The 25,142-nt window shown below is 48.2% G+C and overlaps 1 protein-coding gene and 1 long non-coding RNA gene across 17 annotated transcripts in view; one reads left to right on the plus strand and one right to left on the minus strand.

Annotated features, from left to right (window-relative positions):
* Ulk4 (unc-51 like kinase 4) overlaps positions 1 to 25,142 on the minus strand; it is a 290,769-nt gene that overhangs the window by 93,077 nt on the left and 172,550 nt on the right. For all 16 annotated transcript variants that reach the window (XM_076917962.1, XM_034484051.2, XM_076917954.1 and 13 more), the window contains one exon: positions 19,537 to 19,635. In XM_076917962.1, the coding sequence (XP_076774077.1) occupies positions 19,537 to 19,635 (99 nt within the window). The remainder of the gene's footprint in view (positions 1 to 19,536; positions 19,636 to 25,142) is intronic.
* LOC143435378 (uncharacterized) lies at positions 8,495 to 10,609 on the plus strand. Its single transcript, XR_013105615.1, has 3 exons — positions 8,495 to 8,579; positions 9,766 to 9,880; positions 10,485 to 10,609. It is a non-coding gene; the product is annotated as an uncharacterized LOC143435378 (long non-coding RNA).

The following is a 25,142-nucleotide window of genomic DNA, read 5'->3' on the forward strand; positions in this document are numbered from 1 at the left end:
CCAGGGAGGCTTCACTGAAGCAGGAAGGCACACACTGCATGTGGGCACTGCCATCAATCCTCTGGGCTGGGGTCCTGAGCTGAATAAAAAGGAGGTGAGTGGAATTAAAAGGCATCCATGGGCATCCGTCGGCATCCATGGGCATCTGTTGGCATCCATGGGCATCCGTCAGCATCCATGGGCATCTGTTGGCATCCATGGGCATCTATGGGCATCCGTGGACATCTGTCAGCATCCATGGGCATCTGTCGGCATCCATGGACATCTGTTGGCATCCATGGGCATCTGTCAGCATCCATGGGCATCCATAGGCATCCACTGGCATCCATGGACATCCGTGGGCATCTGTCGGCATCCATGGGCATCCATCAGCATCCATGGGCATCCATAGACATCTGTCAGCATCCATGGGCATCCATAGACATCTGTCAGCATCCATGGGCATCCATAGAAATCTGTCAGCATCCATGGGCATCTGTCGGCATCCATGGGCATCTGTCAGCATCCATGGGCATCCATGGCATCCACTGGTCTCTGCCTCCTGATTGTGACTACAGTATGACTATGCTGCTCCCTGTCATGGAAAATTCCACCCTCAAACTATGAACAAAACAAATCCTTCCTTCTTGTCATAGTGTTGCATATCATAGTTATTGTGAGGGGCAGGGTGCATGAGGCCATTTGAGTGGCCACACGATGTCCTTCCAGGCCACTGCTGTAGGACCACAGCAAAGGCTCCTTTGAGAAAGGGCCTCTGAACAGCTGGCCAGAGCGTGGGGCAAGAGCCATGTGGACACTGGAGGAATGACTTTCAAGGCTTCCACAGCAAGATCAAAAAAAGCCCATGACATCGCTTTGGAATGTCCCTAAAACTAGGAAATCTGGAAATTTCTTCCTTTCCAGAATCTGGGAGGTAGCTTCTGTTTGTGGTACAAGTCTTTCAAACCTTAATAAAAATGTTATAGGAAAAGGAAAGCCAACCAAAAGGAGACAGCAGTGAGCTCTGTGCTTCTGGGGATTTGGGAAGTGTCGGGCTGGGCTGAGTTTGCAATGAGGAGAGGCCAGAGGATTCAGGCTGGAGCAGGGTAAGGGAGCACAGCCTGCAGACATGGGGGTCATACAGCCATGCTGCCACCCACAGCTGACTCGGGTATCACCATGGCGATATGATTTTATGTAAGGGGTTACATTTGTAATTCAAGAGGGGGGGAGGGTCTCAGCAAAAATCCCAATCTGGAAGTTCTTAACATGCAGGCCTAAGGCACTCAGCTTCAGATGACTAGGTGACTTCAATGCCACCCCAGAGGGTTGTGAAGTACGGACACCAGTCCTTTGTAGGTCCTCAACATCGTGTCACCACATGTGGCAGGAATCAGGAATGCTTTGCCCTGTGGGACCTTCTGGCTTCTTCTCAGCTCTGGATTCTCAGGGAAGAATGTGGTGTGGTGTAGGTCCGGGATGTGACAATGATCCACGACACTACAACACACATACACAACCCAGGAAGCCTGGTCCTTATATGTAGAATTTGAAGGACAGCCTACAAGACCTCAGGTGCGGGACACCCTTGAGAATCCATGGGAAAATGCCCCCAGCCTCACCCACAGGCTGCAGGAGATGGGTGTCAGAAGAAAGGCTTCATCTGGCTTCTTCAGGCACCAGACAAACATGTAGGCAAACCACCCACGGATAGAAAACATATAAAAAAAATATGCTGGGTTTTTGTTGTTGCTGGTTTGTTTTTGTTTTGTTTTGTTTTTTTAGGAAAATAAAGAGTGGCTAGCTGAACTTTCAGCATGGACTTCGATGTTATTTCTGTTCTCTCTCATTTCCATAAAATCCTAACTCATGATCACAGGGCTTGAGTTACTCTCCAGCTCTTGAGTTAAACCTTTCTTCCTTGTTGACACTGGTCCCTCAATATTCTGTCAGGTCAGATTTTCTTTTTAAAGTTTTCTCATTTGTATCCTAAGTACAAATGATCATCGGTTGAGAGACATTTGCAAGTAGGTTAGGAAACTCGCCATCGCTTTAGGACAGTGAGCTGGGAGTCTTGTCACTGGCTCTGTGTTGTGGATCACCAGAGTAACACACGAGGCATCTGTTTCTTTAGTATCTAGGATCCATTTATAAAGCACATGGCAACATTTAAACAGCACTTACAATGCAAAATGCCCCATTGGAGCTCATCCCCAATGGCTCCTGTGTTGAGCACTTAGTCGCCAGTAGGTGGTGTTATTCCGGGAGTGTGCACCCTGCAGGAGACAGCTGAGCCAGGTCAAGTAAGAGGTGCAGAGGAGGGGGTGGGTGAAGGAGGGGGAGATGATACTGGGTGGAGGGGTGGCACAGTTCTTAGGGTCACTGCCCATGGTCTCCTCCCATCTTGTTCTCTGCTTCCCCCTCCCCTCCCAAGAAAGACCCTCCTCCTCAGAGGTATCTCAGAAATCTCAGTATGACTCAGGGGATTCTAGTGTTTAACTCTTCAGAGGCACACCTGCTCCAACTGCTTCACTCCTCTCTATTCCTCAGCCACAAAAAAACCATATTTGATTTTCTAGTGCCAGACAGGCCTTGGAAAGGTGATCTCTAAGAAAGAAGTTATGTAAGACACCGAGAATGCAGATGGTGTGATTGCGTACTGAAAAACCAGCATTTAACTTTTCAAACGGTTCTGACTGGGGCCTGTGAAAGGGCTGGGTAGATAAAGATACTTATGGCACAAGCCACACGATCTAGAGTAGGAGACCATCGGCTCCAGAGCCGCCTTCCACGGAGCGCCCCTCGAGCCTGATATTTACTTACTTTGATGCCAAGTTTGGCAATTTACATTTTTCTATTATTTTCATCTATTTTCCACATTGTCAAATTTAATGCCTTGAAGTTCGTGTATTTTGAGTTTGAGGGGCTCCTTCCTAATGCCACAGCCAACAACAACAACAACCACAAAAATCCAGACTACAGCTTCCTAAAGCTGAATCTTCATCCATAAATAGCAAAGCTAAGAAAACTCAGACGCTGCAGTCAAAGGAGGAAAGTAGACAAATGAGGGCTCTGCAGACTTGGAGCAGGGTCTATCGAGAAGCCCCACCAGATCAGTACTAGTTAAAAGCACCCTGATTGCCTAGCCATCTCACTGTGGGGAGCTGATGCAGACACGGAGGGAGCCAAAGCATGAGCACGGCATCAGGAAGTTACTGCAGGCATTCGGGACCGCATGTGGCTGCACACAACCCACGAGGCCTCTGGTAAAAGTGTCTGATGCCATTCAGCCACTGGGAAGCACAAGACTGGCGGCCAGATGCAGACAGTGGAGGAAGAGCCCATCATACTGGAGCAAATACTGAGAAGAATGTGCCTATGTCCATGACACAGGTGCTTGTGACTGCAAAGGGAAAGACAGAGACAGATCAAATGTCATAGGCCAAATGCCACAGTGTGTATATGTGGTGTGTGTGTGTGTGTGTGTGTGTTAGGGGGCGGGTAGTTTTATTAATCACTTCTAGATTGTTTGGCGTCTTGTGATGGATCTTTCTGGTGATAGATCATTCCTTTTGCAATTAAAAATCCTATCCCTAAAATTAAAAAAAAGGAAAGGAAAATTTCTTAGACACTCAGGGAAATGGCCTCCATGTGACATGAGTCACACACTAAACCATCCTTAATGGTAGGGGCTTGGGATACTGCTAACAGCTCCCAAAAGTCTCAGTGTGTTAGGCATCAACAAGGAACCACAAATGCACAAATATTCGGGTATGTTGTTGCAGGGGTGGAAAGTGCCTACCGGACTACAGAGTCCAGAAGCTGAAATGACTACTGACTGGGGGTCTCAGGATGGCTCAGTAGTCAAAGTGCATGAAAACAAGTATGAAGACAGCAGTTCAGATCCTAGATCCCATGTAAAAGATAGTGGGCATGGTAACCCACCTGTAATCCCAGCACATGGAGACCAGAGAAGAGGATTCTGGGAGTAAACAAGCAATCTGTGTTTAACTGAGAAACCCTGCATCAGGGAATAAGGTAGAGAGCAATGCAGGAAGCCATGTGATGCTGACCCTGGGCTTCCACATGCTCACACACGAACACCTACACCTAACACAATGTGCCCATGCACACTCGAGCATGCATACATACATGCACATAAGCATATGTGCACACACATGTATACACACACATGAAAAACAGGCTGCTGACTGAATCGAAGCCTGTGGAAATCCTCCCTTGTAGCTAAAGTAATTCCTTTCTGAAAGAGTTCAGATCTAATGAATGTAGGTATGACATAGAAGATATGGCCTCCAAGAAAATAAGAGGTGATACAGTTTTTTTTGAAAGTGTGATTTCCGAGGAGATAACGGCTGTTCTTTAATAAAACTGCAAGGCCAATAGTATAAAAACTGCCCTAACACTAAGCCAACCAGGTGACTTCAGGGAGAACCAACTGTTGGAGAATAGTTAACTAAGCCTTTACCATCTGAATGGTTAGCGTGAATTCTTTAAGGCAAAGTCACAGCTTCCAAAGGACATGGCTCATTTATCCAAGAGATGTCTCCAGACTGAATGAAATGAGACTGTTTGTCTAGAGTCTGGGGCTGAAGGACTCTGAGGGCCCAGAGGCGCCTCTGCAGTATGGTTGGTGTGCTCTGAGGACCCTTGGGATTGTAGCATGGTGGCTCTCGATCAGCATGCTGTGAGCCTCAGGCCAGCTAATTGTAGAGTCACACTCTTTGGAAATGCCCCCGGGTCCATTATTTTAGCACATTAACAAGGCTGTGTGCGGAGAGGTTTGTTACTATACGAGCTGGCTGTTTATTAGATGGGGGTAATATGATTACAGGGCATGCAGCAGGGGAAGCCCCCTGGGAGCCATCCACAGGGTAATGCTGCAGGCATAAGGCCAGAACAAAAAGCCAAACATTGTTATCAAAACGGCTAACCCACTCCATCACAGTTCCCGGTGAATAGCCACATTATTCAGTGGCTTCAAACTTGACAGAGAGCTGGTCTTTCGGACAGCATCTACAGCCGAATGGCTTCGGGCGGGGGCAAAACTACAACAGAGTGCACACAGCCTCTTAGACTCTGGAGAATTCTGCTTGTCACCGCAGTGGGTTTCACCACACAGTACTGTATTGTGATGAAGTTAACTCGGGGACTACACAACCCAGAGCAGAGCAAGCATGGTGGGGCGTGGACTCTGCTACAAGTGTGATGGGGTGTAGATTCTGCTCCAAGGCCTTGCCAAGACCCTGCAGTACCTAACCCTTCTGATCTCCAAACAACTCTAGGGGGCATTATCCTGTCCCTTTTAAAAGTTATTTTTACTTGGTGTGTAACTCGTGGGTTCTACCATGTGGGTTCCAGGTATAAAACTCAGTTGTCAACCCTGGCAGCAAGCCCCTTCACCCACTGAGCCATCTTGCCGGCCCTTGTATCCCTCTTTGGAAGTAGAGAGCTTGTACTAATTTGCCCACTGCCGTCACATGTCTGATCACAGAGAAGCCTGAACAACCACAGCCGACGTGCTCAGAGCTGACCCAGCTGACTCTGGCAATGCCACTTTCTCCCCACCAAGGGCCTGATCCTCGAGTGGAATGTCAGATGACAAGGACAACGGCGCTTCCTGGAGACCTGACTTCCAGCGCCGTCAGCCCTGCTGGTGGCAAGGGAAGGGCAAATCAGTAGAACTTTAATAAATGGATTTCAACAAGTGCATCATTGCAAATTAGCTGCAGACCAGGGGCACCTCAGCTTCAGGCGGTCTCCCTTGTCATCCTAAGTACACTATGGAACCTATCTGGGGAAAGGTGCATCTTAGGTATGGAAAACGTTCCTTTCTCTGGAAAATCACATGACAAAAGGCTTTCAGTGTATCCCTTGGTCCAGGATCCTCAAAGGCCACTGAAACCTACAGATGTTAACCTAAGTGGGAGGGCATACAGCCTCGACACACTCTTGTGTGGACTTCAGGTCATGCCTGGGACACCTATAGAATCAAGTACAATGTAAAAGTGATGCAAATCATTGCTGTGCTGTACTGACCGGAGAAATGATGAGAAAATAATCTGTACATGCTCATTACAGACATGATCTTCTACATGTGTGTAACAGATGTGACAGATGTGATCTTTACAAATAATTTCAGCCCATGGCTGGCTGGATCCAAGACTGCAGAACGGGCAGAGTGTCAGGCTGACCGAGCTCCTCTCCATTTCTGTGTTATAGGAGGATCCCTGAAACCCAGCCCCTGTGTTTACCTCTATGAGACATTAACTGAGGCCAGGGTGACAACGGTTTCATAGGACAAAGCTTAGATGTCATCTCCAAGAGTGTGTGATACTCCCAACTGTGGAATAAATAGTAACACAACCAGCTGCAGTCTGTGAAATACGGATGGAGGCTTGCAGGTGTGACTCCGGGCACAGGATCTATACAGCACTTCACCAAAATACGTGTCCACCTCACTCTTCACAGAAAAATGGCACTGGACAAAACCCAATGACTACGCACAGGGCAAGACCAGGGAGGCATTAGAAGAAACCACAAGGGACCATGTCTGATTACATCTGTCATCTCAGATTGGAGGACCCATAAAAACCAGACAGAAAGCCCCTAAAGTGTAAAGGACACCGACATATTTATCTGTAAGACAGATGCCATCTTTGTAATGAAAATATCTGCAAAATGAGAAGTAGTAGCAAGGAGAAAATAAAAGAGTCCACTTGCTGTGACAAAAAGATGCACTTACTAAGGTGCTGTACCAAGACAGATGAGGCAGAAAAAGCAGGCAGAAGTCACAGCAAGCAATCAGAGAGCCAGACATTAAGGTAATTAACCACGGCAATGCCTTTAATCCTGGCACTCGGGAGGCAGAGGCAGGCAGAGCTCTGGGATTAGGAGGCCAACCTGATCTACTTACTCAGTTCTAGGACAGCCAGGCTACACAGAGAACCCATCTCACAACAACAACAAAAGCAAGACACCCTACAAAAGATTCTTTCCTTCATTCACACAGAAAGAAATGCAAGATTCTCAGAGACTCAAATCCAACATACCTGAACAGCAGGTATGACACAAGCTCAGAAATCCTGGCGTTGGTGCAGAGTGTAAGAGAATGAATCTGCCCTGGGCCCTGTGGGGAGGGCAATAGGAAGCAAACACCCCAGCTTTTCCCTAGGAGCCCCAGTTTCAGAAATGTGTCTTGTGGTTATATAATACTGTTTATAAGAACATCTAGTGAGCAGTCTCAGTCCACTTCACTTAGAATCTATTCCTCAAATATGAAACTCAGAAGGGTGCAGGGTCACGCGAGGGACCCTCGCTGACACGGCTCATGGTGGCACTTCCACCATGACCTGCTGTGGAAAAGGGTTCATGTGTGCTTCCATTATAGACTCAAAGACACAACTCAGAGAGCTCTGTGTTCTAAGTATTTTGAATTATGCTTACTGAACTCATGATACATATACATGAAACCTACATGTATGTATGGTTTCTGACTTAATAGAGAACAGTAGCACATAAGTCATACACGGCAGCTGGGTGTGGTGGTAGTTCATGCCTATAATTCCAGGATTTGGGTAGTGAGACAGGGGGATCATCCTAAGTTTCAGGCTAGCCTGGGCTACAGAGTAAGGCCCTATCTCAAAAAACAACAACAGGGGATGGAGAGATGATCCAGTGATTAAAAGCATTTGCTGCTCTTGCAGAGGACCTGAGTTCAATTTCCAGCAGCCTTGTGCAGGCTCAACAGCTTGTGACTTCAGCTTCAGGGAAAAGGCATGGATCTCAACCTGCGCACGCAGGTCACGTGCTATCCTAGCATGGACACGCATAGCCACCTGGCCTGTCAACCCTTCATCAGAATTTGATGCCTCTGCCTGGCATCACCGGTCAGAGCAATCTTTGTTCATCACAGTCAAATGTTTGTTATGGTCTGAGCTGACTTTAGAACAGGAGCCTGCAGGACAAAGGGTCAGGCTCTCAGCAGCGGATCCACCTCCCTCACGCTGACGACTAAGTTAAACATTGAATTTCCCACATTTGCAGTGTTTCTGCATGGAGGATTCTGTAATGACCATGGCCTCCGCCCATCAGACAGCTGTGAGACTTCATTTACATGAAATACGAGTTTCTTATTTTTGCCTCAAGAGAATCCTATGTTGTGAGCTAGCCATAATTACAGAAATAGTTCTGAGTGAAAAATATTTCCCTTACAAATTCTGCATATGTGGAGGAAGATAGGAAGGAATAGTCTGAAGGTATCTATAATTGAGTGCCTCAGAAGACAGGTGTCTGTCTGCAGGCCGTGACTGTGTGTTGCCCCCACAGGCCCCATGGAAGGATCAGGAAGAGGTGGCATACCCCATGACCTCTGTTCCTGAGCCCAGCTCCTTCCCAAGGGAATGTAGCAACCAACCACAGCTTAGCCGAGCAAACAGAAAATGAAAGTGCCCACTACAAGTTGTGCACAAGCTGAGCATCCACACAGCCACGTGGTTTTTATCTGGCACCCTATGCTTGCGATGGTCAGTGCTGACTATTACCGGGCCAGGTCTGGAGTTGCCTTGGACAAAGGCCACCAGGTACTCTCATGAGACATTATCGAGATTAGAATAGTGTATGGCCACATCTGTCAGGGATTACCTTGATCAAGTTATTCTATGCCTGTGGTTGTGAGGGATTAGCTCGGCTGGGTTACTAGGATTATTTTGATTAGGTTAACCGATGTAGGACGGCCCACTCTAATGGGGGTGGGGGGGAGGGCTCCATTCCATGGACTTTAGTCCTGAAAGGGGAGAGAGTGAGCCAAGCACAAGGATTCATCCCTTTCTGCTTCCTGACCATAGAGGCAAGGCTGAGCTCTGCGGCCAGGACTGCCTAGCAGGATGGGCTGCACCCTGCACCCTTCAGCTACCTAACCCTTTCTCCTGCAAGCTGCTTTTGTTACTTTGTTGTTACTTCATCGGAGCCACAGAAAAGTAACACCAAAGAGCCCAGGGCCAAAGCAACAGAGCCTGCTGAAGAGAGCCTCGAAAATTCTAAATAACAACCTGTGTGAGGATAAGTGGTGATAAAGGGAAGTGCAGGCTCAGCCTCTGAAAACTGCCTGTAAGCAATGTCTGTAAGAACATTCCTAGTGAATACTCTGTAACTGCTATCCCACGGACTACTGCTGAGTTTCATTGCAAACCGCAGGCTGGTTATTTTTCATTGTCTCTATTTCATTGTTTCATAAATGAATCTTACAGTGATGGAAGTTGAAGTGGTATGTAGAGCTGACCCAGAGAAAGGTGCCTTCCCGTGGGTGTCACCTGCAGTGTACACAGAATTAGGGACCCCACCCCCAACAGCCTGCTGGGGAAGAGAGAGGAGCTGTGTTTTCCAGTGGTGACTAAAAAGTAGACATGTTAGGAACCATGTATCCTCTGCTGAAGTGAGGCCCACAGATACTTTTGGGACAGCAAGAACGAATGGCATATGTATCATCTCTCTCTTTTTTTAAAAAAAAAAATCACTATTTTTTTTTATCTCACAGATACAATACTAGGTGACAAGATAAGGAATTTGCTCTGTCTAAAAGTAGAAAAGTATTATTTTTAAATTCAACACAGGGTTTCATGCTCATCTTAGTCATGTTGAACTGAGTATCACAGTACCATGAGACATTTTATGGCCCCAGGAAGCCAACCTAACTGCTCTTAGCCTATAGACAATGCACCACACACTGGACTTGGCTGGAAGAATCAGACAATGTTTCTCATCATGCAGGTCAGTGTCTCGGAAGCTGGAAGAGATGCATACTCCTAGGCAGGCATGCTCATGCTGAGGTGCATCTGTGGTCAGAGGACAACCTGTGGGAGTGTCAGGTCTCTCCTTCCACCATGTGAGCTTTGGGCTTTGGGCTGGGGCTCGGGGGTGGGGGGGTGGGGGGGGAATCTAACTCAAGTCCCAGTATTCTGAAGGTAGAGGCGGGCAGAGTTCCAAGCCAGCTAGGGCTACATAGTGAGATACTCTCTCCGAAAAAAGTATTAATAATTTAAAATTTGGTAAAATTGCCCTCCCTCACTGAGCCACCATGCTGGGCCTGTTCTAAATGCTTGATTAAATTCCTCGCAAAGAAAATCCCTCTGCCTTCTTCCTGTTTATGGTGAGTTTGGTCACAATCCTCGCTGTTTCTGCTGACTCTGGTTTGGCTGCTTGTCTCCCTGAGTGGAGGCAGCAGCTGAGTTCACGGACTGGCTCCCTTCCATGTATTTTTCTAAGAGCATCAAGCTACAAATCTCCTTTTCTATAAGGGTCAGAGCAGCCTCCCACAGATTCTACTGCAGTGTGCTTTTGGAGACAACACTGGTACTCATCTCTACCTCCACCTGACCCCATCACAAGGCAGTGGCATCCTATGGCCTGGCCACCGTGTACAGTGCCAGAAACTGCAAATGTGCAAACCACCAGAAAATAGCAATGTCTGCTTTTCTTGGACCTTGCAGAACAAAGTGGGTGATGGACAAGAGCCATGTGTCATCAGACACACCTGCTGTGAGCAGCCTCCCGCCAGCCAGCCTGGGATGGACCACCATCTGTGCACACAAACTCCTCCTGAGTTGGCATCCCCACAGGACGAAAGGTGGATGTAGGTTTCCAGCTTCCAGACCTGGCGGCTCTTCTAACCTCGGTACCTTGCCTCAATGCCTTATGAGGAAAGCAGCTGCACCTGAATCTAGCAACCACTGTTAGCCAGGAGAACAGCTGCTCATGACAAGCTGCCTCGACCCCGGCAGGTGCTGGGACCCTTTTGTCTGGAGACTCCCCTCTGCCTTCCTCAAAGGAGGTACAGGCTGCCATGATGACACAAGCAGCTAATGTCTGACCAACCTGATGGATGTCTGCAGCAGCTAAGGTGTTTCTAGGTGAGAGCTAAGAACTCCATCTCTCCATGGTCAAGGCTTAACGCCCTTGTTCAGATAACAGAGGAGGCCTTTGTGAAGTAAGGACTGTGGCAGCCTGTGTGTGTGCATCAATCCTGAAGGATGCTGGGTGCATGCCCATCATTAGAAGATGCTCATTCTAAGGGCTGGAGAGATGGATCAGGAAGGATCAGCAAGCAGGTAAAGGAGCTTGCCACCAAGCTTGATGACCTGCGTTTGATCCCCAGGGCCTGGATGACAGAAGGAGAGCTGACTTCTGAAGCTGCCCTCTGGCCTCCGCATTGGTATTTTGACATTGTTAATACACGCATGCACAAAAAAAATTAAATAAATGTAAACAATGCTTATTCTAAACATAGGTTAAATTATATGCATAAGATCTTTCAATTATATATACATTTTAAAAATATACAATGAATTATTATCTGCTAACACCCTGGTATTTTGATTAATATGTTAGATTATTTTCCTACATTGTTAAATATGCTTTGAAATTTTTTTTTTTTTTTTTTTTTTTTTTTGGTTTTTCAAGACAGGGTTTCTCTGTGTAGCCTGGCTGTCCTGGAACTCACTCTGTAGACCAGGCTGGCCTTGAACTCAGAAATCCGCCTGCCTCTGCCTCCCAAGTGCTGGGATTAAAGGCGTGCGCCACCACTGCCCGGCTAAATATGCTTTGAAAATCATATTCAGTGTATAGAATTCTACCTTAAAACTAGAATTTAGGGCGAGAGAGATGGCTCACTGGGGAAAAGCACTCGCCACACAGGCTGATGACCTGAGCAAGAGTCCCCAGAGTCTACATACAAGCCCGTAAGAGTGGCCTCATGTCTGCAATGCTTCTCTAGTGAGATGAGAGCTGAGACAGGAGAACTGTCCGCAAGTTCAAGGGTGAGCTAGCCTAGAGTACCCACCACTGCAGCAGAAGCAAGGCCTGCCTCGGCAAAGCTGAAGATAACTCCAGAAGTTACCCTCTGACCCCCTCACTCATGTTCACACACAAATAAAAATTTTACAAATCAGAATATAATTTCCAATTGAGCAATCTGCAAGTTATTAAGAAGTGTTTTGATGTTAAAAATAATGTCATGAGTTTATGAATTTACACGAATACACCCCAGACTTCCAACTGTTTCCTATGCAGTCTCACTTCTGGAAGTGGGATTAAAAGCATGGATAATTTGAAAGCTTTTGACACGTACCTATTTACATTTTAATTTGCCAATTAAGAGTCCATAATCAGCTTCCAACTCCAAAGACTGAAAAGTAAAAACCCGTGCTTACTGTTTTGTTTAATTTAATTTCCGTCATTATTTAATGAGCTGCAGTTAGTTCACTTGGTGAAGCTAACACAGGGAGGTGTTTTGTAGTGTTTTCCCTCTGCTGGAGCTGAGGCCAAGTCTTTATGGTAACCAAGAGCTTTACCACAGCCCAGTCTGAATATGTGTATTTCTGTTCCCTCCTGACTGCTTTGACCCGCTCTCTTGGGTCTATTTCTACTGGTTTGATCACTTTGTTATGCCACTAAAGTGAAGCCATTAGTTCTGTCTCCCCCAAATGCACAGATCACTATCACCGGTGGTCACAAGATGGGAGATATATAAACAGAAAAGTCACAGTAAAGTTCCGATCAAGGGACCTGGCTCTGAAGTCAACCTTCCAACCTGACATGTGAGTCAAGCTGTTAAGGCTATGTCCTCATGGAGGCCATACAAACCCAAGCAGAACTATACAGAAATACTGTGCTCTTGTGCTTTTAAATTAAGGCAGGAGCACAGGGAACACAGAACAAAGGGCTAAAAAAATCTTTCCATTAACAGCTTAAATATGACCTGTGCCTGAGTCCCAGCCCTTCTTTCCCTCTCACTCCCCATTTTCCTCGGTGTACCCCACTGCTCACTCTGGTGCTTAGACACCTCCTTGAGGAGGAAGGGGAGGAAGAGACAGGGGGAGGGGAAGAAGGAGGAAGAAGAAGAGAAGGAAGAAGAGGCAGAGGAAGAAGAGGAGGAAGAAGAGGAGGAGGAAAATGAGGAAGGCTTACAAGAAAGCTTGCCCTTTCAAACTCACAAGGCCCTCTGAAAGGTTTTATAACCAGCAGCCGTTTCTGGGAAGGAGGAGACAGTGGAACTGTCTGCAATGTGAGCAGAGCCAATCCAGCTCTCTTGAATGTCAACCACGCTGGCATGGGCTCATAACTTTGACTCATAACTTTGAGTCAGTTATGCTATGGTAAGAAACCCCAACTAACTCATTGGTTCCCTAAGCCAGATTTGGGCGGAGTCACCTGGGTAGTCGTCCCTCCATGTCCTATGAGGTGAACAGAGCTTCGTTCATGCTTCCCCGGGGAAGATCACAGAACACTAGTACAGGAGAGTGGGCTTGAGGGAATGATGAGTACTGCACTGTGGGTCCTCCATGGGTGAGAGGCATTCTGGGAACTCATCAGGACCCTTTCTATCCCATCAAGGAATACCTTCTTAGCTTAGGGCTCCCCAGCTAAGAACAAAATGCTGTTAAAAAGCTATAATACAACCACATCAATAAAAACGTCCATAGAGTAATGGCAGAGGCATACATGTAGTTCTGGAAACTTCCTTTCTTAAAGCTATACACATCTAAACACCAACTGCCACATTCTAAGTCTCTCCTTGTAGAAAAAGGTGACAGTGTGTGGCATCTATCTTGACAAGCCGGGGGACATACAGGATAGTATGGCCATGACAATGGTATCCTGAGTCAATGCTCAGATCTTCTGCGCTCACCAGAGCTGCCTGGCTGTTAGGGTTGTTCTGTTTTGTTTGTGTAGATTACGAGTACGGTAATCTACGAGGCCCTGCTCAGTGCTATTGTGTCCCTTCTGGTCAATCAGAGGTATGGCTCAAATGGTTTCAGAAATATAAATGGCCCAAGAAATGCCAGGGTAGGTGTATATGCCAAGGAGACAGCAGACACCAGAGAAGTGATTCTGTGATGCTGAGGTACGTGGCTGGCAGCAGTCCCCATTACTTATCCTCTGAGGAGAAAGCAACAGAGAGGTGCATGCAGCTAGGCAACCACATTTGGTTTCTTTTCAGTCACACTGTGAAGATGCACTGTATTGTCCTCCCCTTCCTAGGCAATTTGTATTGAATCTCTGTCCTGGGCCCCAAGGTGGAACAGAGAGACATGGCCTCTGGCAGGAAAGGGCGAGACATGTAGCAGGAGAGGCAGAGAAACCAGTGTTTCCACACTACAGGTGCTGTATGGGAAATGGGGAGCAGAGCACTCCACATACATGAGCCCTGACATTTTCATGCAAAGAGGACTTGGAGTCATGAGACTGTTGGAACAGACCAGGGATAAACGGCTTTCCATGTGCCTATCACCGTGACTCTCCTACGCTGTGTCTGCAAGCCACATGAGCTGGGAATATTCTTTCCGGGAAGAAACGACAGGTGCATTTTAAGCTGCAGTTCTCAGGGTTGCCCAGGTAAAAGCACTGAGACCATGCAACAGCTGATCTGGTAGCTGAGGCAGTGGGTGGATAGCAAGTGGGAGGGCAGAATATCCGGGTGGACATACTAGACACGTGCTGGCTCTCAACCCAGATGGAGCCAGAGTGGGCAATTCTATTGCATCACTCTGAACAACGTCTCAGGGGCCCTCAGAACTGTGCCTCATGGTCATGGCCCAACATGAAAAGAATTACCCTATTGTATATCACATATCCAGGGAGAGACCCCTTTTAAAATCCCACAAGCCACCACAGAGCTGATGAGTCATGGTTAGATCTACAGTCTGTAGGGAACATCTCGCGTTTGTGTTCATATAGGGTTTCAGCATTCCTGAGGGTCTTAGAACATACACCCACATGAGGAGGCCCTCTGCTCATGACGTTGCGTCGACAGGTTCAGTCTCTTTAAGGTGCGTTTACTTTCCCTGGGCCACATTTGGAAAGAGCCTCAAAACTACCAAGTTCATCCTCTTGCCTTTAGGCCAAACGCCAACGAAGTCATCCAAGTTGGACCTAAAACTCGAGTCCATTTATTCTTCCCCATAGGAAAGCAATCCTGTCTCCTCCTCCTGTAGCCTATTACAGTTTTAAACAGCCATTGTAAAATGTATCTCTGCTCCTTGTGGGCTCCACTGAGGTGCTCTGTGTGTGCTCTACTGAGGTGCTCTGTCCATGTGTGCTCCATTGAAGTGCTCCATTGAGATGCTCCATTGAGGTGCTCCACTGAGGTGCTCTGTCCATGTGTCCATTGAGGTGCTCAGTAGCTTTATAACTATTTTTGTAACAGCTATAAAAGCATGTTAATCTTTCCCAGAAAAGATACAGGACAACACTGTCATCACGGTCATTAATGAAGCTCAAGGTTTCAGTGAGAACCTGGATGGGCATGATGTCGCTAACATAGATTAGGCAAATATCCACCAATCCACTAGAGCCTCAGGTCGGCAGCCAGCATCTCCGTGAGCTGGGACTCCTTAGGGGACAGTGCTGGGGTAATTCACGCTCACCCAGTACAGGCCAAGGCACCATGAGGCACCAGCACTCTGACGTGGTCAATAAGAGGAGGTCTTGGAGCCGGGCTGTGGTGATGCACACCTTTAGTCCCAGCACTTGGGAGGCAGAGGCAGGCTGATTTCTGAGTTCGAGGCCAGCCTGGTCTACAGAGTGAGTTCCAAGACAGCCAGGGCTACACAGAGAAACCCTGTCTCAAAAAAAAACAACAACAAAAAAGAAGTCTTGGGAGTAGGGGGCTGGATGGAAAGACAGGAGATTTATCAGCAGGTGACAAGAGTTGAGCACATGACTGTGCATGCAACCTGTGTCCAAAAGAAAATTCTGTAAAAGTGGAGGGGGGCTCTGGGAAGAATTCGTGAACACAAGAGGGAGCAGTCTGCAAAGAAGACTCTAGAATCTCTGTGCCAGGACTCTGGTCTGAACAAAGGACCACATCTCAGATGGTTAGGGGTTGGGGGCTGAGAGAAGAGGAAGTCCTCGATGCAGGAGGGAGACGCAGTCCCAACAAAACCAATAAGAAATTAAGATGCACATGACAACATAAGCAAATCTTGGATGGAAGCCAAGGCTGCCACGCAGCATCACTAAGCTGGGCGCCATCGCCTGCTCCTCTTGTCGGTCCTAAGAGGCCTCAGAGACAGAGTCTGGGTGGCCCTGCCCCTTGCCACTTCTAGCCTTGAGCCACATATGACTCCAACTCAGTAAGGAAGCCTGTGTTATATCAGCCAGCGACTTGTCTTCGATTGCTCATAAAACACACATGAAATGCATGGCCACTGCTGACCTGGGCAGACACGGGCTGTTTTAAGTAGTTCAATGTAACATATAAAGGAATTTTAGACAAACAGGGAAGGTGCTTCTGCAGGAACCTCTGCGCCATCCTTGGAACTTTCTGGAGGCCTGAGGTGCTGGTGGAGATACCCAAGATCAGAGCTGACAGGTCACACTCTGCAGGCAGCACAGGTGTGCCAGGCAGGGTGGGCCACATCTGCCCACTTCAAAGATCCACCTGATGATTGACTTCAGGAATTGTAGGCTTAAAGAAGAGATCAGCTCAGAACAGGAAACACGGGGCCGACTTCTGCATTCACAGTCAAGGTCTTTTAAGTCTGGTCTGCTCTGCCCTAGTGTGACATGTGTCATTATAGCCTGTTTATGTTTTATTCCTGATTACTCTGGACAGACACCTGTTGAAAGAACAATTCTGAAAGAGACAGAGCTCTCTGGAAGAGGAGTGGGACTGACTGTTCCCCTCCCCTGACATTTGAGTCTGTCACCAAAGCCAGATATCACGGAAAATAAAGTTGAGAGGTCCCAGCAGCTGTGGCAGGCAAGCAGGGTTGGCAACATTGACTGTGAGAGGCTGTAGCCTGCATTCTGAAATCATTCATATTCCCTCATTTCCTCTGTAAGGAGCTGGATATGACAGCATAGCAGGGCGCAGGACAGCTCCTTCCATCATTCTAAACAGAAACACTCTGTTGAGTGAGGTTGGCAAGACTGTTTCCCATCCAAATGTCTGTCTGTCACACCCTCCCTTCAGCACATCTCCTGAAGCACCAAAGCCCCAGCTGTAAAAACTGACTGTCATAAAACCTCGCCCACTTAAAAACAATACCAGAAAACACAGAGCAGCCTTCTAACCCAATGTGCCCCACCACCCGACTATTTCTGAACCCAGCTGAGTTTAGGGTTTCAAGGGTTCAAAGCTAATCCAGAGGCAAATGAGAACTTTGGTGAGGAACACGTGGGTGTTGAGATCAGACGTCTAAGCTCTGAAGTTTTGTGTTTCTAGATTCAGCAGCTCCAAGGGCCTTCTTTGTAAAGTAAAGGTGGGCCCCACATCACAGAGAAGAAGGGATTAAGTACGATCATTGCTAAGCAGAAAGAGAGCTTTACTGTTGCCAACACTGCCCAGACCACCTGGTGCTTACAGAGCCACGTCCAGCTGACTGTGCGTCCACAGCCACCACATGACCTCATTGCTATTGGTGGATCCAACCAATAAGGCCACATACTGCTATCTAATGTCTGCCATGCCCTCGGCCCGCTGCTGAGCACAGAGCTGGGTTGAGCCCATGCCCATGGACACAGTGCAGTAAGGTCTTTCCTTGCTGTGGCTCCTTGGTTAGTTCATGTGAGCCTATGTCACGCTTCCTGTACTCTGCTGTCATTTCTAACTTATGACAGAAATCCACTGCTGATTGTCCTTCTCTGGCTGAACCTTTAGGGTGGTTTGCGGGGCAGTGGGCTGTGAGAAGCAGCTGGGTGCTTGGTCGAGCACGAGCTTGGAATCTCAGAACCTTATTGGATGGCAGGAGTTCAGCTGTGCTCCCAGGCCCTGGTTCTTTTCATTTAGCTTCAGCCCTCCAACAACCACTCGAGAGAGATCTATGGCCAACAGTCAGAGGAACAGGCCTCAGGCCCTAGAGAGATTTACTTACCAATGAGGTACCTGAAGGCCAGAGGGTGGAGCCAATTAAGTATTCTTCCCCAGCCCCTCCCCCTCTCTCCCTCCCTATTTAACTCAGGTCTGCCCTGGGTTTCAGGGGAGGGGTGCATCCAGATCCATCCACCATCCGCCATAACATTAAAGCCTGTAAAACCCATGGATTTTCTCGTGTCATTGGGGTCGCACCGTGAGGAACTGTGGAGCCACAACAGCCATGCCTAACTTCCCCCTGGAGGAACCCTCTCTGCGATTCTCCAGCAGCTATTACCTACAGTGGTTTTCATCTGTCTGCTTTTGTTTTGTTTTTGTTTTTGTTTTTTTTGATTGATAAGACAAAGTCTCATTCTGTAACACAGTTGGCCTGGAATTTACCATATCATCCAGGCTGGAGTCAAGCTTCAGGCAATCCTCCTGCCTCAGCTTCCTGAGTTCTGGGATTACAGACGACTACACATAACCATACCTTAACTTCCTGGATGCAACCAAACCTACACAATTATTTGTCCTACCTGCATTGGTGGCCCCTGAAGCCACAGGGCAGTAAACACCAAAACCCAGCTGTCCTGACCTCACCATTGAGCTGCCAGGCTCACAGAGGCAGGGGCCAGAGGAACACACCTTTCGTCTGGTTCTGGAGGTACAAATAGGTCTCGCTTTGGAGGACCTTCCTGAAGCTTCTTGCTTTCTACAAGGTTTATGAAGTTTTACCAGTGGACCCCAGCTGGCTACTGTCTTAGGGGGAGCCACCTGTCTCTCTATGGCTACTGTCTAAGGGGAAGCCACCTGTCTCATGGCTACTGTCTAAGGGGGAGCCACCTGTCTCTCTATGGCTACTGTCTAAGGGGAAGCCACCTGTCTCTCTATGGCTACTGTCTAAGGGGGAGCCACCTGTCTCTCTATGGCTACTGTCTAAGGGGGAGCCACCTGTCTCTCTATGGCTACTGTCTAAGGGGAAGCCACCTGTCTCCCTGTTTCAGTTTGGTTAAAACTGTTGAGCTGGTCAGAGTTCCGGGTTTGCACTGGTCTCACCCAGAAGTTCAGTGGCTTTGTATAATCCTGCTTGTTTTCATTCCTGCCCTGTCCAGGTTGAGGGGGCCTGTGTCTGTGCCTCTCTGTCCCTGTGGTGTCCTGTACAACTGAGAAATCTTTCTTGGAAGGGAATGGATTTGTCCTTTCTTAGGAAAATTCACTGCATTTATTTTTACCATACTTTCATTAAGAATATAATTGTATTTGATTCTGCACTGTTTATTAATTGGATATATGTATGTATGTATGTATGTATGTGTATGTGTATGTATGTATGTGTGTACAGACCAACCAATCTATCTACCCTTTTTGAGACAGGGTCTACTGTGTAGTTCTAGCTGTCCTCACACACACTGTTACATATCTGCCTCGCAAGAGCTCATGTAACATATGTGCACCATTTTACTTGGACATTAACTATTATCTTAATGATAAGCCAACCTGGCTTGAAATCAAGTATAAATTTAGTATTTTACAAAATAAATGGCTGTTGGAGGCTCCTTTGGATCCAGTTCTGAGGGGAATCAAAACAACAGGAACTTGAGCATGTGTGAGATTCAGATAAAACTGTTTCAGTCTCTGTATTTCTATGAAAGCACACAGGCACCCCCACAAAGGTGAGCCCTTACCAGTGGGATGAGCAGGCTGATGAGGTCTGTGAGGGGTTTGCTGAGGACCAGCAGGTCCTCTGCAGCCTGTGTGTCTCCTCTTGAGCCTGACTTCTGAGCCTGGAACAAAGGAAAGAAATGCAAGGAGTTGTCAGCTTGACAGCGGGAGGCAGGTATATTGGGACACAGAGAAGAGGGGCTGAGGAGGGCAGGGGCTGCCTGGTCCCCAAGTGCTGTTAGGATGGAGGGCCCAGAAAAGACACTGTGCTTCAGGACACTGTGATAGCAATGCAGACCTGGAGAGCACTGGACAACACGACAAGGAAGGTGGGGAAGGGGCTATTGCAGGAAGAGTTGGGGAGGGGGGCTGTGTTAACTACCTTCCTCATCTCATCACTGCAACAAAGTATCTCAAAGGAGCAACTCTGTGAGGGATAGCGCTTTGTGAATTCAAGGCCAGCCTGGTACACAAATCACTTCAGGCCAGCCAAGAGTACACAATGAGATCCTGTCTCAAAACAAACCTCCAAAGCAAAGGAGGAACTGTGGGGAGGAAGGACTCATTCTGACCATACTTTGAGGGTCTGGTCAGTGAAGGGTGTGGGGTGGGAGGTGCTCTCAATGTGGGGATGGGAGCCTGAGGCCACCTGCTCATGTCTCAGTGGATCCGGAAGCCTCAAGCCCTGCCCACAGAGACCTACTTCCTCCACTGAGGCTCCACCTCCTAGAGGTTCCTCCCAGACCTTCCCAAACAGTGCCACCAGGTAGGGGCCACATGTTCAAAAAACACACACCCAATGGGGGACATTTCCTATTCAAAACTCACACATTCTACAGCCTGCAGTGGGTGAGCTCTCCAGCTTCCCTGCGGTGGGTGAGCGCTCTATCTCCAGACTTCTGGCCCTACTTTCTAAGTGAGAAAATTGAAGTGTAGAAACTCTTACTGTGGGTGACAGCCAGAGAGATGGCTCAGTGGGCTATAGTGTTTGTTACTGAAATTAAGGGACCTAAATTCAGATTCCCTGTACTCAAATGAAAAGCCAGACTAGGCTGTGTGGGAGGAGGAAGGAGACTCTGAAGCTCACTGACCTCCATCTTATCTTTAGCTTTAATGAAAGGCCCTGCCTCAGGGGAGGAAGCAGGGAGTGAAGGAGAGACACCTGACCACTTCCTCTGGCCTCTGAGTGTACCTGAATGCATGCATGCCATATACCACACACATGCACGGCACTCACACACATGCACACACGCACATATACACACACACACATATACACACCAAAAACATTGGGGGAGGGGGTAAAGGAAACTTTAATTTTGTTATCTAAAGTTACATAATAGGTAACTGGGCTAGAGGTCAAACCAAGGCCATCCAAGTGCCAAGTCACTCATCCCCCTGGGTGTTTCTGTACACACCACCACTCTCCCACCATCACACTCCAACCACCTCACTCCCACCACCACACTCCCACCTCCTCACTCCCACCCCCTCACTCCCACCCCCTCACTCCCACCCCCTCATGCCCAGTTGGATCTCCAATGGCATGCACATGCTCAGGTAACAGCCAGAGCATCTCCCCATCCCAAGCTCCACGGCCCGGCTCCAGGGATGGTTCTCCACTCCTTGGGACTCTGTCTGGCTTACTTTCCTGTCGCTATGATAAAATTACCCTGACAAAAGCAGGTGAAGGAGAAGGGCCTTTATTCTGGCTAGAAGTTCAAGGGCACCATTTCCTGAGGCAGGGAAGTCCAGATGGAGGGCAGCTTGAAGCAGCCTGCAACACTGCATCCAAGGGTCTGGCAGCAGAGCCATGTGTGCACATGTGTTCAGCAAGCTTTCTTCACTTGCACAGTCTGAAATCCCTGCTTAGGGAAGGTCCTGTCCAGTCAAGACCCATCTTTCCCACCTCAGTTAACGCAGTTGAGATAACTCCTCCCACCTATGCCCAGAGGCTTGTCTTCCAGGTCAGCCCAGATCCTGTGAACCTGAGAACTCTAGCCATTGGGCATAGGCTTAAACTGCATCAGGCTAAGAGACAAGTCCTTCTGATCTGGGCCTTCATAGAACTGATTGCGAGAGTTTTTTTTTTTTTTTTTTTTTTTTTTTTTTTTTTTTTTTCCCACAGAGTTGGACAGCTTTATATTGAGAGCAGGTTCTGATACGACCTTAGCTTTAGAATGTGCACAGTTTGTTCAGATGCTTCTCTGTTTTTGCTTTTAGAACATGACCTCAGCCTGACCTTGCAGAGCAGGCCTCTCTGCCCTACATCATGAACCTGGACTCCAGGGTCCTTCCATAGACAGGCAAGACTCACCGCACTTCAGGTCTACAAATGGAATTTCACCCGCCTGCTTCTTTTATTGCTACCACTGGAACAGAAGGACTTTGTGGAGGATCCGACCCCTTTCCTGGCTGAGGGGAAGAACAGTAACTGCCAGCTGGCTCTTCTCTGCGGCTCTTCTCTGCCTCCGCCCCCATCTACCTTTCTAAGAAAAGAAGTTTTCTCCTGGAGACCTGTGCCTCTCTGCATCTTGGCTGTTGATCCCCCGTCTTCCGAGGCACAGGCTGATGTGGAGAAGCAGCCTTTGCACATTAAACATTAACACATTATCCTGGAGCTGGCACTGATGTCTCCCGGTAAGGCTAAGACAGGCTTGCAAATTAGGATGTGGGCTGCAGCAAGGGCCGTGGGGCCAACACTTCCTTTCTGAAGCTTCTGAGCTGGCAGGTGAGGCCACAGAACACTTGCCCTCAGAATGCCCGGTAGGTCATCAGGTGATATCTAGACCCTGCTGGGGTAGTCATGTCCCACCTCTCTACAGCGGGCAGAGACTCCAGAGACCTCAGCTTTGCATCACTTGGCAGCTTGTGAGAGAAAAACCTTAAAAACTTAGAGAAACTCTTCACAAAGGACTCACCCAGTCTGTGATGGAACCTCTGTATAGCGAGAGGCCTTGCAAGGATATGGCAGCACCCTTCCTGCCCTCCCCACCTCCCCAGAGGCTCAGGGATACTGCACAGGTCCAGAACTGGCTATGCTCCCACCTCAGCACCTTGCTATTTCGGTACCCAGCTCTGTAGCACTGAGTACTTGGGAGCGCCTATCCCTGCATGACACAGACACTGTGTCCTTCCATCCAGGTCTTTCACTTCTGCCTCCGACCCACAAACTGTTTTCTAAAAAGACAGTGTTCCTTGTCACCACTATGCTATAACTTGAACCTTTCTTACCACCCAGTATCTTTAACCTGCCAAGGTGCTGTAGTCCAGGCAAGAGACAGCCTGGTCAGCTTTGGAGAAAAGTAATTACATTTGCTATGCACCCCAGGTAGAATTCACATTGCTTGATGGCAGACTGAGCAAGGAAATGAAAAAGAAGAAAGCAAGACTTACAGGTTCCTGTTTGTGCAGCAGGAAGGGAAAGGCATGGCTTGCTGCAGGGGGAGACATGGCTTGCTGCAAGGGGAGACATGGCTTGCTGCAGGGAGAGATATAGCTTGCTGCAGGGGGAGACATAGCTTGCTGCAGGGGGAGATATGGCTTGCTGCAGGGGGAGACATGGCTTGCTGCAAGGGGAGACATGGCTTGCTGCAGGGGGAGGCATAGCTTGCTGCAGGGGGAGACATGGCTTGCTGCAGGGGGAGATATGGCTTGTTGCAGGGGGAGGCATAGCTTGCTGCAGGGGGAGATATGGCTTGCTGCAGGGGGAGACATGGCTTGCTGCAAGGGGAGACATGGCTTGCTGCAGGGGGAGACATGGCTTGCTGCAGGGGGAGATATGGCTTGCTGCAGGGGGAGATATGGCTTGCTGCAGGGGGAGGCTGGCATGATTTGCAGTGGGGGAATGGTCTTAGGGGATAAATGTTTGTTCAGCATTAAGTCCCAGTGCATCTGGTGGTCACACTAAACAAACTGCTAGATATATGAGCATGGAACTCAGAGAACTCTTTGAGATATATATATATATATATATATATATATTAATTAGTCCATCAATGTGGGAATGTCAATTTATGAGCCATATTTGACAGTAAATAACCATGAGACACGATCTAAAATAGAATAAAAAAAAACTTATATAGTTTTTTAGTGTAAAAAAGCCCAACACTGAATACAAAACTATCACTCCCAGCCTTGCCACCTGAATCTTGTGCATGGCATCAGGCACTCTGCATAGGTGTGCCGAGGGAGCAGAGGTCAGACATCTGTGTAGAAGGAGAGGCAGCAAGAAGACGATCAGATACGCTGAGGTCTGCCCAGGACCCAAACATAGTCATGTATGAGGCCCTGGGATCAAATCCCAGCACCTCAGAAAGGTCCCACAAATAGTGAGTGGGGCAGACATGCTTGTACCATATGACTAGACATATTTTAGGGCTGAAGACAGAGCCCCTTGGTGGAGCCCCTCTGCTTAAGACACCCAAGACCTTAGCATTGCCCCAGCACTGAGGAGGTGGGGAAGAAAGCAGGATGGAAGTGTTGATCTGGGCAGGCAGAGAAGGAGCCGGCGAGAATACAGAAGCACCCAGAGAGAAGCACCCAGAGAGAGAGCACCCAGAGAGAGAGCAGCACCCAGAGAGAAGCACCCAGAGAGAAGCACCCAGAGAGAAGCACCCAAAGAGTAGCACCCAGAGAGTAGCACCCAGAGAGCAGCACCCAAAGAGAAGCACCCAGAGAGAAGCACCCAAAGAGTAGCACCTAGAGAGTAGCACCCAGAGAGCAGCACCCAGAGAGAAGCACAGAGAGCAGCACCCAGAGAGAAGCACACAGAGCGGGGCTTGAAGGCCTAGAATGTCCCTCTTAGAGTCAGAAAGTCATGCCATAGGGAATGATGAACCATTGCTGTTCTCAAAAGAAAGGAAGGACTTAGACAGGATGATGGTAAAAGCTTCACACAAGTTCAAGATGCAGCCAGAAGGTTACTCATGGGGTAGAGCCACAAGGAAAGACCATGGAGATGAAAGGTAAGAAATTCTACCATACATACGCCACAGACATAGAGGACAGCCCCAGCCAACTATGGGCTGTGAGCGAGAGACCAAGAACAGTTCATTGTATGGACAATACTGACACAAGATCACAAGGCCCGACTGTCCCACCAGCAGAACGCTGTAGCAAATTTTCTGAAGACCCGCCCTCCCGGAAGTCTGGCCCAGTCTCAAAACTGGATTCAGAGCCCCTCCCGTTATCCATCTGCGAGCTCCCTGGCCTCCAGATCATGGCATGTCCACGTGTACAAGAAGAGGAGCATGGGCATTCGTACACTGACAACTTTCCCTAACTAAACTGGATGGTCCCTGAAAACTAACTTCCCTTTCTTTAAAATAAACAGACGAATAGATTCTTTAAGAATGTTACACACTGCATTTGATCATACCTGTCCTCCTTCCCACAGCGTCCCACAATCCTACCCACTCCCACACCTCCCCACCCACACAACATCATGTTCTTACTCTCTCTTTTTTTAAAACCCATCCAATTTATGCGGCTCAAATTCTCCTGGGAGTGGGGCCTGTCCTGGCTAGTGGTCAGCCTGCCAGGAGGCATACTCTTATGGATGGAAAAAACTAACTCTCCACAAAGCTATCACTTGCCAGTAGCTCCTCAGCTAGGGGTGGGGTTCATG

Source organism: Arvicanthis niloticus, chromosome 21, assembly GCF_011762505.2.
Source record: "Arvicanthis niloticus isolate mArvNil1 chromosome 21, mArvNil1.pat.X, whole genome shotgun sequence".
Lineage (NCBI taxonomy): Eukaryota > Metazoa > Chordata > Mammalia > Rodentia > Muridae > Arvicanthis > Arvicanthis niloticus.